The sequence below is a fragment of the Silene latifolia genome, chromosome 1, assembly GCF_048544455.1.
Source record: "Silene latifolia isolate original U9 population chromosome 1, ASM4854445v1, whole genome shotgun sequence".
Classification (NCBI taxonomy): Eukaryota; Viridiplantae; Streptophyta; class Magnoliopsida; order Caryophyllales; family Caryophyllaceae; genus Silene; species Silene latifolia.
The window spans coordinates 146,106,163-146,118,951 of record NC_133526.1 but is presented as its reverse complement, the minus strand read 5'-3'; the positions used below and the strand labels follow the sequence as shown (position 1 = coordinate 146,118,951).

The 12,789-nt window shown below is 36.5% G+C and overlaps 1 protein-coding gene across 1 annotated transcript; it reads right to left on the bottom strand.

The window, feature by feature from the left end:
- Nucleotides 1–11,641: 11,641 nt before the first annotated feature.
- On the bottom strand, nt 11,642–12,438 carry LOC141657483 (uncharacterized). Its single transcript, XM_074464736.1, has 2 exons — nt 12,402–12,438; nt 11,642–12,246 (listed from the first exon to the last, which is right to left on the bottom strand). The coding sequence occupies exons 1-2, from the start codon at nt 12,436–12,438 to the stop codon at nt 11,642–11,644; spliced, it is 642 nt and encodes a 213-aa protein (XP_074320837.1).
- Between the last annotated feature and the right edge of the window lie 351 nt (nt 12,439–12,789).

The following is a 12,789-nucleotide window of genomic DNA, read 5'->3' as shown; positions in this document are numbered from 1 at the left end:
TCTAGGTTCCAAGGTTACTTTGCTCGCTAGCTCGTCCATGTACCCCATATATGCATCACCTACCTGTCAATCGCATTTTATACAAATACGAAAGCCACGATCGGTGGGGAGTAACTCGAGTCCTCGCCACGAAATGTCATAATTAATATAACATGTAAACATAAGAATATGAATACGAATCACACAATGCCTTAGCATATAGATGCTAGACAATCGTGCTTATCATGTGAACAACAATATAACCACACATAGTCCTAGCATGTGAATACTAGACCGACTCGTACTACACTATCATGTGAATCACATAACATCCAGGAATCCAAACTCTATCAACCATAGCCGGCTTGCATCTCACCTTCTATGATTCATAGAATCATCAAACAAGAAAGGGCAATATATCAAAGACAGGCATAAGTTCTTAGCACCGTCAATAGTCACTCAGAACTCGAGTCTATACCACGAGGTAGGGAAGGTAATCGAACCGGTATCTTGGCTCAGAGGTTCTATCAAAACATGGCCAAGACACAACACAACCCTAGCCTAAAATCTGCGCAGACCTAGACATGCGGATACACACCACCGCACCCAAGACCCACAATTTTTTTTAAAAACAAAGTGAGTACTCTAAGGAGTCCACCAAAGGGTTGGCTAGTACTTAAGCTGACCACTTACTCTCAAAATAAGTAACGAGGTCATGCCCCAACTTGGATATAAACCCACCAAGTCGGGAACACAGAGAGGCTATTAAGCGGTGAACATACACTCGTCAAAGACTATAATGACCTATCTATGATGAAGGCCGAAATACTCACCTAGGACCTAGTCCCAGCTAGTCCCAGCTTGAATACTTTAGCCCACACCACACAAGACAAGTAGGATACCCAATTAACCATAAGAGGGGCAAAGAGTCCAACTTACCAACATAAATGCTAACATTCTATCATGTGAAAGGCTATATAAATGTCTATTCAGCAGACAATCCAACAATATCCTCAATATCAATAATAATCCAAATTCCAACTAACCGTTAATCTCATAATTCATGAGAACAAGCTAAAATGGCAAAGAGGCAACAAGACTCAAGCATAAGGCATCCAAAGCATCCAACAACCAACATGTGAACTGATAATTACGAATATCAAGGCATAACATAAAACCTCCAATAACAACTAATCTCACCTCAAAGACAAATCCTCGACCCGAGTCCCGCGACAGGTCATCGGTCAAATCGAGGCTGACTGGTTTAAACCTAGTTTGACCAAACTCGTTCGGTCAATCGGCCCACTCGAGTCTTGGCCTACTTTGGCCCAAATCACAAATTTTATCGCAATATTATTCTCATGCTATTTCCAATTTCTATCATGTGAAAAACGAAAGTAAAACATTATCAATCACCTAAACACTTATCAAACAACAAACACAACATCAACTACTAATGTGACATTAATTCGTCGAGTAACTCGGAATAGTTACCTTAAGCTAGCAAAGAGACAAGCAATAAACTTGAGAAAGCTTCTAAAACCCAAAATTACTCTTCATCTTCAACCACATATGAGTCACCTAAAATAATTATGTGAAGGGACGATATTAACGAATTATCGTTATATAAAATATGAGACGGAAATTAATTCAAATCAAAACATGTAAACATATTCATTAGCTACTGTCTTATGTTCATAAACCATTATGACCCTCCCTTTTTGAGGCATACCAAGAAAATTGTCACAACTTTTACGCCCTAGAAACAGTCCCATAAAGCACCATTTTATCCGTCCCAAAATCGAGCCCAAACCCGGCTGTCACGGCTCCCAAAACCGAGGCCAAAATAGCCCACACGGCCTCCATTTCGATGTCCCAAAAAACGATCAAGGCTGCACAAAATCGGTACCAAAACAGAGTTCAATCAATCCTAAACCAGTCCTAAACCGAGTCAAAACAGTCCCAAAAATGTCCCAAAGTACTTGCAAAGCGGACTCAAAAAAAATGAGTCTAATTTTCGCACAATACCACAACTAAACAAGATCCCAAATAGCATCCCAAAACGATCCCTACATGTCAGTATACACCGTCTTAAATATAGCACTTACTAGCTAGCATCCCCAATGATCCCTAGAGGTCAGTATACACCGTCTCAATCATCTCCACATATCAGTATACACCGTCTCAACTATACAACTGACTAATTAACATCCATAAGGATCCCTATATATAATTATACACCGTCTCAATTATAAAACAGACTAACCAGCATTCGAAATAAACATATTTTACAAGTAATATTTAGTAATCCGTTATCGTTACCTTTTTCCGATCGAACTAGTCCTTCATGACTAACAAATATTCTACCAGACCGTCTATTTTAGTACATACAACCGTCTTATAATAAATAAAGCTGAAAATATAAATGGGTTTGTAAAAATACATGACGAAAATGAATTTTACTTACAACGGATTGACAGGAACGATGAAAGCAGCACTATGGAACGAAAATCATTGATAACGGATGACAAACGGAGTGGCAAAATCAATTTAAAATTAAAAAAAATGAAAAGGACGAAAAAGAAGAAAAAGGAAGGGAGAAGAAGAAATGTTGCGTGAGAAATGAGGGAGCAGCCTGCCTGCCTGCTATTTATTATACGTACGTTTCTTCATCGTTAAGAAATTTCGATAGTTATTAAAACCGTTTCGAGTTAAATTAAACCGGTTTTGATTCGTTTTGACGGAAAATCAAATTATTCGTCAAACGCGATTTTCGAAAACGCTAAAGTTTTTAAACACGAGTTTACTAGAAAATTAAGTACCCATATGCCCTATATCCTAACTCATTTACCCAACGACCGTAAGAAATAGAAAATCCCATGTTTACGACTTTTCATCGAAATAACCTTTTATTAAAGAAAAGGTTCAAATATAGTTTAAATTACTTTTAAACATTTCCAAACTATCAAAAATAATTATATTACTTCAAAATAAAATAAAATTATATTTTATCGAATTATTATTATTTCAAATAAATTAATATTAAATTAAAGTTGATTTAAAATATTACTTTTAAAATATAATAACGGTCCAAATTTACGGGGTGTTACAATCACCCCATCTTTTAAAAAGTTTCGTCCTCGAAACTTGAAAGTATAAATGAAAGGTTATAAAAATAAAACTGGAATTGGAATCGGTAACCAAAACATTTTAAAGGTTATTTATCGTAAGAATCAAAATTCTTTCAAAAGTTTCAAATAAAATTTTATGATGAACGATTCTCATCAAAGGTACGGAAGTGCTCTCGTTGCGCATTCAAGAACATCACATTCCAAATCCAAGATAAGGTCAAAGGCAAATCATTTGTATAAATCAAAAATCAAAATACTTTCGAAAACATTAATGAAGAGTTTTCAAAAGTATAAGTCTCATTCATGGAACGAAATTGCTCTTGTTGTGCACACAAGAACGCTAACCTTCCAAGTCAAAGACAAATTTAAAACCGAAAATCACTCGTCGACAAGAGTAGAAAAAGTTATTAAACGTTTCTAATAGCGAGTTCTAACATCCGATCAACGTTAAAATCAAAAGAAAAGGTAATCTTCTCAAATTTTCTTTTGCAAAAAGCCAAAATAGAAATAAAGGTTTCACCTTTAAACTAAAAGGGGAGTTAAATTCCGGAAATATAATATTAAACTTTGACAAAGAAGTCATAAATAGATCAAAGTTAATAGAAATTGGATAAAATTTAAAGAAATTTCGGGTCTAATAATTAAAATTACGATAAATGAGTTTATATTCAAGGAAGGAATAGGGAACTAAATCAAATTTTCATTTTCAAGTCTTCAAAAATAGGTTAGGTTTGCAGAAGTGACATAAACTTTTAAGAATGAATCGAAACTGGTAGCTTGAAAGTTTAGAAGTTGTACAAAAAGGAAAGTAACTTAGATAGCATAGAAACAAAGTATGTTAAGAGAGCTCAAACTTAAGCAACAAGAGAGCTATAATGAATTTCATAGGGTAAAATTGAAGTCAAAATTACAAGGATGTCAAAGATAGAGTTTCACAAGATACAAGTGTCAAACTTAAAGGAGAAGAAAGATGAAGCGAGGAAATGAGGTATGAACGGTAACGCTTATGATCTAGGAGAAAGGGAAATTAGCCAACAAGGGAACGCCAGACACTCTTATCTCAAACAACAACATCACTCAAAACGGTTTCGAAAACTTCCTAACAACAAAACTCATAACCACATCACTCCCAAGGGTTTCCTCAATCGCTTATGTTACCTCATCCTAATCTATTCCCTAAAACAAGGTACTCCACTATAAGTGTGATCTCATCGCTCCAAATCCTCAAACATCCAGAAACAACTTTCACAAGCCTAAGGTCAAGGCTTCCGACAAAGTTATATTCGTATCCAACTAGTGTCAACTATGGGTTCCTTAAAAAAAAAAAAAAACCTTCAATCAAGAATCCCAATACCAAGCTCTAAACTCCAAGAGAAGGTTCCTCAAATATTCCACAAGGTTCTCATTTCAAAACAAGGTAGTAACATACCAACCCCAAAATCTGAAAAATCAATAGGATCTCAAGTTTCTCTATCCTTTTACTTATCAAGGATTCCCAAAAGCGGAACTACACTCAGCTACACTCAGCTACGACATCATCCCATCATCTCAAGTACTCAATGCGACCTCAAGGTCTATAAAACTATAGGGTTAACAAATTCTTCTCAATACTAAGACTCTCTCAACTTAAGAACTCTCAAGAGCCAACTAATACCAAATCACATCACCAATCCATTATGGTCATCAACATCCCAAGGAGTATTCTTTCAAATTTGACATCCTAAAACTTACTTACCATCAAATTCCCAAGAAACAAGGTCTTAATTGTAACAACACTTCATCACCTCAAAGTTCATAAAACCATAAATTGAAACTATGTTCTTTAACCTAACAATTGGTGTCAACCATACCGTTACCCTTTCTAGTTATTAAAACAAGTGCTAAAACTTCCCAATAATGTAGCTTACTCTCACTCTCATACCATACCTCAAGTAGTAATCAATATCACTCACTAAAACCAACTAATAATCCCACCATTAGCTTTTCTCATATGGTCATACACATTATCAAACTCTCATGTCCAAAGTGATTATGGAAGCCAATCACAACTCGACTTACCTAGTCAATCCTATATCCTCAAACCCACCATTCAGTTTCATCCATTTTAAGTCAAGTACTAAGCACTAGTATCCCAAACATAAACAACAATGCCATGTTCCATAACCTTAGTAACCAATGCAACTCACACTTGACACACAAAATTCACCAATCCAACGTACTCACTTTATCAAGGATCTATAGGTATAAGAATCATCAAGTATGTCTCATCATACTACCTAAGTCTTTCCAACATCAAATCCTCTCAAAACCAAGAAAGGTTCAAGCACAAACAATCCCTTCAAAGGTCATAATTTCCAACCAAGGTCAACATTTCTCGAAAGAAATAGTATTATCAAAAGACGTTAAGGAAAGATAAGCAAGGAACAAATGACAAGTCAGGAAATACAAGAGTGACTTTTAAAGTAAAACAGAAGGGAGTTTAGAAGGAGGATAAGCACCAAGAGATTAAGAATAAGGCAAGGTACATAAAGAATGAGAAACATCTTCAAGAAAGTAGAAGCATTCTTCAAAGGTTGAACAAATCTTCAATCCTCAGCAATAGGCACTAAATCTTGATCTTCGTAAAATATAAGTGTCCTTTCAATGGAACGGAGATACTCTTGGCGATCACTCAAGAACATCAATATTCCAATTCAAAGACATAAAAATACATTTTTACACCAACAAATGATAAAACTAATTATCAGACGTCTCCAATAACAAGCTTTAACACTAATTGACGTTAAAACCAGTGAAAAATATTAAAATATTTTCAAAAACTTTAGTTCAATTTTTTTTTTTTTTTTTTTATAAGGGTAATAATTCCATTAGCTATAGATAAGCTCACGGTCATTGATCCAAGAACGCAATAATTATTAAATGACAATCAACAAACAGGTTAGTACCTAACAAAGAGCAAACACAAAGAGACTACAACATAAGATCCTAAGTCTACCCATCTTACCCATCTCCCAAGTTTATTATTTTAAGGTCAAGTTATTTATATTGGGGTGCACAAACGTGCGTCGGGAGCAAATATGCTCTGATACCAACTGTGACACCCTCACTTATCGCGGAAAAGTAAACACGTAATTCTAGAATAAAACTGCATGGATATGTTTGTAATAGGTTCAATTGGGTAAAAAAACCGTAATTTTAAAACCGAACTGTTATAAAGATATCCAAATTGGAATGTGTCAAACATACAAGGTCTAACTAGAAGTTTCACAACATAACCATCGCTAAAGTCGCGAATAGCAAATTATACAACCAAATGCAAAGAGGGAGACATATGTCCCTAAAATGTATGTGACATAAAAAGTGTTTAAGGGTCACAATAAAATAAAGCCAATCTAGGTTCCAAGGTTACTTTGCTCGCTAGCTCGTCCATGTACCCCATATATGCATCACCTACCTGTCAATCGCATTTTATACAAATACGAAAGCCACAGTCAGTGGGGAGTAACTCCGAGTCCTCCCAGCCACGAAATGTCATAATTAATATAACATGTAAACATAAGAATATGAATACGAATCACACAATGCCTTAGCATATAGATGCTAGACAATCGTGCTTATCATGTGAACAACAATATAACCACACATAGTCCTAGCATGTGAATACTAGACCGACTCGTACTACACTATCATGTGAATCACATAACATCCAGGAATCCAAACTCTATCAACCATAGCCGGCTTGCATCTCACCTTCTATGATTCATAGAATCATCAAACAAGAAAGGGCAATATATCAAAGACAGGCATAAGTTCTTAGCACCGTCAATAGTCACTCTGTAACTCGAGCCTATACCACGAGGTAGGGAAGGTAATCGAACCGGTATCTTGGCTCAGAGGTTCTATCAAAACATGGCCAAGACACAACACAACCCTAGCCTAAAAATGCGGAGACCTAGACATGCGGATACACACCACCGCACCCAAGACCCACAATTTTTTTTAAAAACAAAGTGAGTACTCTAAGGAGTCCACCAAAGGGTTGGCTAGTACTTAAGCTGACCACTTACTCTCAAAATAAGTAACGAGGTCATGCCCCAACTTGGATATAAACCCACCAAGTCAGGAACACAGAGGCTATTAAGCAGTGAACATACACTCGTTAAAGACTATAATGACCTATCTATGATGAAGGCCGAAATACTCACCTAGGACCTAGTCCCAGCTAGTCCCAGCTTGAATACTTTAGCCCACACCACACAAGACAAGTAGGATACCCAATTAACCATAAGAGGGGCAAAGAGTCCAACTTACCAACATAAATGCTAACATTCTATCATGTGAAAGGCTATATAAATGTCTATTCAGCAGACAATCCAACAATATCCTCAATATCAATAATAATCCAAATTCCAACTAACCGTTAATCTCATAATTCATGAGAACAAGCTAAAATGGCAAAGAGGCAACAAGACTCAAGCATAAGGCATCCAAAGCATCCAACAACCAACATGTGAACTGATAATTACGAATATCAAGGCATAACATAAAACCTCCAATAACAACTAATCTCACCTCAAAGACAAACCCTCGACCCGAGTCCCGCGACAGGTCATCGGTCAAATCGAGGCTGACTGTTTAAACCTAGTTTGACCAAACTCGTTCGGTCAATCTGGCCCAGCTCAGAGTCTTGGCCTACTTTGGCCCAAATCACAAATTTTATCGCAATATTATTCTCATGCTATTTCCAATTTCTATCATGTGAAAAACGAAAGTAAAACATTATCAATCACCTAAACACTTATCAAACAACAAACACAACATCAACTACTAATGTGACATTAATTCGTCGAGTAACTCGGAATAGTTACCTTAAGCTAGCAAAGAGACAAGCAATAAACTTGAGAAAGCTTCTAAAACCCAAAATTACTCTTCATCTTCAACCACATATGAGTCACCTAAAATAATTATGTGAAGGGACGATATTAACGAATTATCGTTATATAAAATATGAGACGGAAATTAATTCAAATCAAAACATGTAAACATATTCATTAGCTCTTTTGTCTTATGTTCATAAACCATTATGACCCTCCCTTTTGACAGGCATACCAAGAAAATTGTCACAACTTTTACGCCCTAGAAACAGTCCCATAAAGCACCATTTTATCCGTCCCAAAATCGAGCCCAAAACCAGCCTGTCACGGCTCCCAAAACCGAGGCCAAAACAGCCCACACGGCCTCCATTTCGATCGTCCCAAAAAAAATCAAGGTCGCACAAAACGGTACCAAAACAGAGTTCAATCAATCCTAAACCAGTCCTAAACCGAGTCAAAACAGTCCCAAAAATGTCCCAAAGTACTTGCAAAGCGGACTCAAAAAAAAATCCTAATTTTCGCACAATACCACAACTAAACAAGATCCCAAATAGCATCCCAAAACGATCCCTACATGTCAAGATACACCGTCTTAAATATAGCAATTACTAGCTAGCATCCCAAATGATCCCTAGAGGTCAAGATACATTGTCTCAATCATCTCCACATATCAAGATACACCGTCTCAACTATACAATCGACTAATTAACATCCATAAGGATCCCTATATATAATTATACACCGTCTCAATTATAAAACAGACTAACCAAAGATTCGAAATAAACATATTTTACAAGTAATATTTAGTAATCCGTTATCGTTACCTTTTTCCGATCGAACTAGTCCTTCATGACTAACAAATATTCTACTGCACCGTCTATTTTAGTACATACAACCGTCTTATAATAAATAAAGCTGAAAATATAAATGGGTTTGTAAAAATACATGACGAAAATGAATTTTACTTACAACGGATTGACAGGAACGATGAAAGCAGCACTATGGAACGAAAATCATTGATAACGGATGACAAACGGAGTGGCAAAATCAATTTAAAATTAAAAAAAATGAAAAGGACGAAAAAGAAGAAAAAGGAAGGGAGAAGAAGAAATGTTGCGTGAGAAATGAGGAGAGCGACTCGCTGCCGCTATTTATTATACGTACGTTTCTTCATCGTTAAGAAATTTCGATAGTTATTAAAACCGTTTCGAGTTAAATTAAACCGGTTTTGATTCGTTTTGACGGAAAATCAAATTATTCGTCAAACGCGATTTTCGAAAACGCTAAAGTTTTTAAACACGAGTTTACTAGAAAATTAAGTACCCATATGCCCTATATCCTAACTCATTTACCCAACGACCGTAAGAAATAGAAAATCCCATGTTTACGACTTTTCATCGAAATAACCTTTTATTAAAGAAAAGGTTCAAATATAGTTTAAATTACTTTTAAACATTTCCAAACTATCAAAAATAATTATATTACTTCAAAATAAAATAAAATTATATTTTATCGAATTATTATTATTTCAAATAAATTAATATTAAATTAAAGTTGATTTAAAATATTACTTTTAAAATATAATAACGGTCCAAATTTACGGGGTGTTACAGTGTGCTTAATGTTTGGATGTGTCGCCATTTTGGCAAGACCCACCTTGCCTTGCAAGAAGGCATCCTACCTCATGGTTGTCTTGTTGTGAGTTGAAGGGGCGGGGTGAGACCCGCTAATTATCTCATATCGGCTATGTTATTAGGTTAGTTTAAATAACGGTCCTAGTCTTTGTCACCTCTTTACTCGGGATGAGCAAAGGTTCGGTTTGGGGATATTTGATGTGACCATAATTTAAGCACATTTAGTCCCCGAATTAGCCTTGTTCCCATGCTTTTTAGTGCATATTTGGGTCATTTATTGTCTTTAGTTCTTTGTTTTGCATATTCTTTGAGGTTTTGTGTCCTTGGTAGGAAAGGAGTGCAAACCTTGCATTTTCATGGCAAAATGAGGCTAAATTGATTGAATTCAATGACCAAGCATCAAGGAGAGACAAGATTAGAAGGCCTTTGTACATACTATAGTAGATGGGCAATGATGAGAAAATATCCTTGCATCCCCGAGGAAATCCTCAAGGATTTTATGCAGAAAAAAAAAGGAAGAAAAGAAGAAGGAATGAAACTGTTTGACAATCCGTGCGGATTGCCCTGAAGACGCCCGTCCATCACCCACAATCCGAGCGTCTTCCTCAACAAGACGCCCCTCCAAAACTCCACCAATCCGAGCGTCTTCACCTTCTGGACGCCCGTCCAGAAGCACCTAAATCCGCCCGTCCTGTGCTTAAGACGCCCGGATTCCCATGCAGCTAGTTCGTCTTCTACAAGCTTCAAGGAAGGATGCACATCTTTTTCTAAGACCGGCGAAAAGGAGACCGGAGTCTCCCTAGAGACCGGCGATTCCTCAAGGACTTAATCATCATTTAAGCCCTTAGTTAACCCTAATTTATGTACCTAATCCCCACTATAAATACCCCATTAGTCTAATTAGAAGAGCATGTTCTTAGCAATCTTTAGTGTGGTTAATATCAATCAAATCTCTCTTTAATCTTGTAATCAACATTTAATCAAGAGTTAATACAAGTTTTATTTCCTTAATCTCTCTCTTGTTCATCCTTTATTTTGGGTAATCGAAGATTATTTGGGTTATTATTGGGAGATTGACAACCTTCCAATCAAGCATCAAGTACTTCTTTTATTCTTTGCTTTATTATTGGAATCATTAGTAGGTATAATTCTCTTAATCCCTTTTTAATTATTGTTAATCACTTTCATTTATTCATCATGTTTCACTTTGTTGGTATGATTGACAACCTTGCTAGCATGTTCAACATGATAATGAGTGAGTAGTTTCTTTAGCTAGGGTTAATGGGTAATTAGGGGAAACCAACATGAGGAATGATTCATGCTTAATTTAATATGTTTTCATAATTTATTTGCTTGCTTGTTGTGATCTCAACTTATGCACATGTTATGTTTGATGAAATGTGAGCCTATGAATCCTTGCATTTTTTACCCATCACCTATCTTTTCAATGAGACTTGTAAGACAAAAACTAACTCGAGTCTCATTAGACCATGCATATTGTTGAGTAGGGAAGATTAAACCGACTTGTAGGTGTTGTACAATCTAATCGATTCGGCTCCGGGACCCAAACTTTCCTAGAATTGTAAGATATAAACCTACTCGATCCATCACAACAATAATTGCTTGCTTATAATTTGAGAATACGTTTGTATGATCAATTCCCATGAATCCCCTATGACCCCATGACACCCTAGTGCCTTTTATCAATTGTTTACATCCCTTTTTAATCATCTTGCTTGTTTACTTTCATTGCTTTTTAGTTTAGTGATCTTCTACTTCAAACCCCAAATTGTGACACCCTTAGACACCACTAGTTGCAATAGAAAATCTCATCTCAATTCCCGTCCCTTGGGATCCGACCTTTACTTGCCTCTTTACTAATTGTAAAGTTGTTTGTGAAGTTATAAATTGTGTTTTGGTCTAGGTGCTCCTAACGACAAGTACCGAAAACTAAACCTCCTTGAGAGTCTGACCAGATGTGGCTAAGTTTCATGGAAACGGAGGACATAGCAGAACCTGGAGTTTAAATATTCCAAATGGAAGAAATAAGCCACTGAATTTCTGGATTGTCCAGACACCAATTATCTACTCGATAAGGACGCTTAGGTTTTTGGCATCGGGTTATCGTAGATAGAACTATTGGGGCATGATCAGAAAGCAATATATTGAGATTTTGAACATGAGCATCCGGGAACAAAAGAAGCCAGTTCTGAGATGCATAACATCGGTCAAGACGCTCCAGAATAAAACTTGAAGAGTCTCGCTTATTAGCCCAAGTAAAGTGAGGGCCTGAGAATAGGAGCTCAGACAGAGGGATATCGATTCTCAAATCTAAAAAGGACGTCCATCCAGCAATGTTGGAGGAGCCACCAAGTTTGTCAAAATGATGTTTAACTTGGTTAAAGTCTCCAATAATGCAAAGCGGAGAATAACCAGAACAGAGAGCTTTTATATCTTGCCAAAAGCTCGCTCTAGACGCAGTACATGACTCACCATATAGAAATACGGCATACCATACACTATTGGAAACATGATTTATAACTTTACAAAGGATGAAATGTGGATCCTTTACAAGTGGTAAAATGTCAGATCTATCATCCCATAACAAAAGTAACCCACCAATAGTACCTAAAGAGCCAGAACCACAAAAATGAGCAGGTTGAGAGGACTACTTTTATAAACTCTATCCGTTATGGAACATTTAGTTTCTTGAAGGAAAAATATAGATATATCATAGTAGCGTACGGAGCAGTTTAAAAAAGGAATAATAGGGGCGTCCATACCTCCTAAACCCCTACAATTCCATGAGAAGATCTTCATTGATCTATTTGTGGCAGAGGCGGGCCTGCCACAACCCAAGTTTGCGGAGAAATAGCTCTGGTATCCGGAGAAGTGAAATAGGAAGTGTAACACCCCCATACACCAAGGTGCCTTACCAAGACCACCTAATGAATGGAAATGCTACCATCTCGGTTACCCGAGGTAATGTATATCAAATAGACCATAAAGAAACATACATATTTAAGTAAATGAGTTTAAGTGATTACAATCCAAAACCAAAACTGTAAAGTAAATACAAATGTTCCCAAAAACCAATCAACTGAAAAACAAACTAAGTTCAAGACACAACAGAAGACTATAACGACAGGTGATGACTCCATCTCAGGTATC

Bases quoted from the DNA above. Each gene is read 5' to 3' on its own strand.
- LOC141657483 (XM_074464736.1), bottom strand. From the start codon at position 12,438: ATGAAGATCTTCTCATGGAATTGTAGGGGTTTAGGAG. The intron at 12,247-12,401 runs GTATGGACGCCC...CTGGCTCTTTAG, and splicing joins GAATTGTAGGGGTTTAGGAG to GTACTATTGGTGGGTTACTT.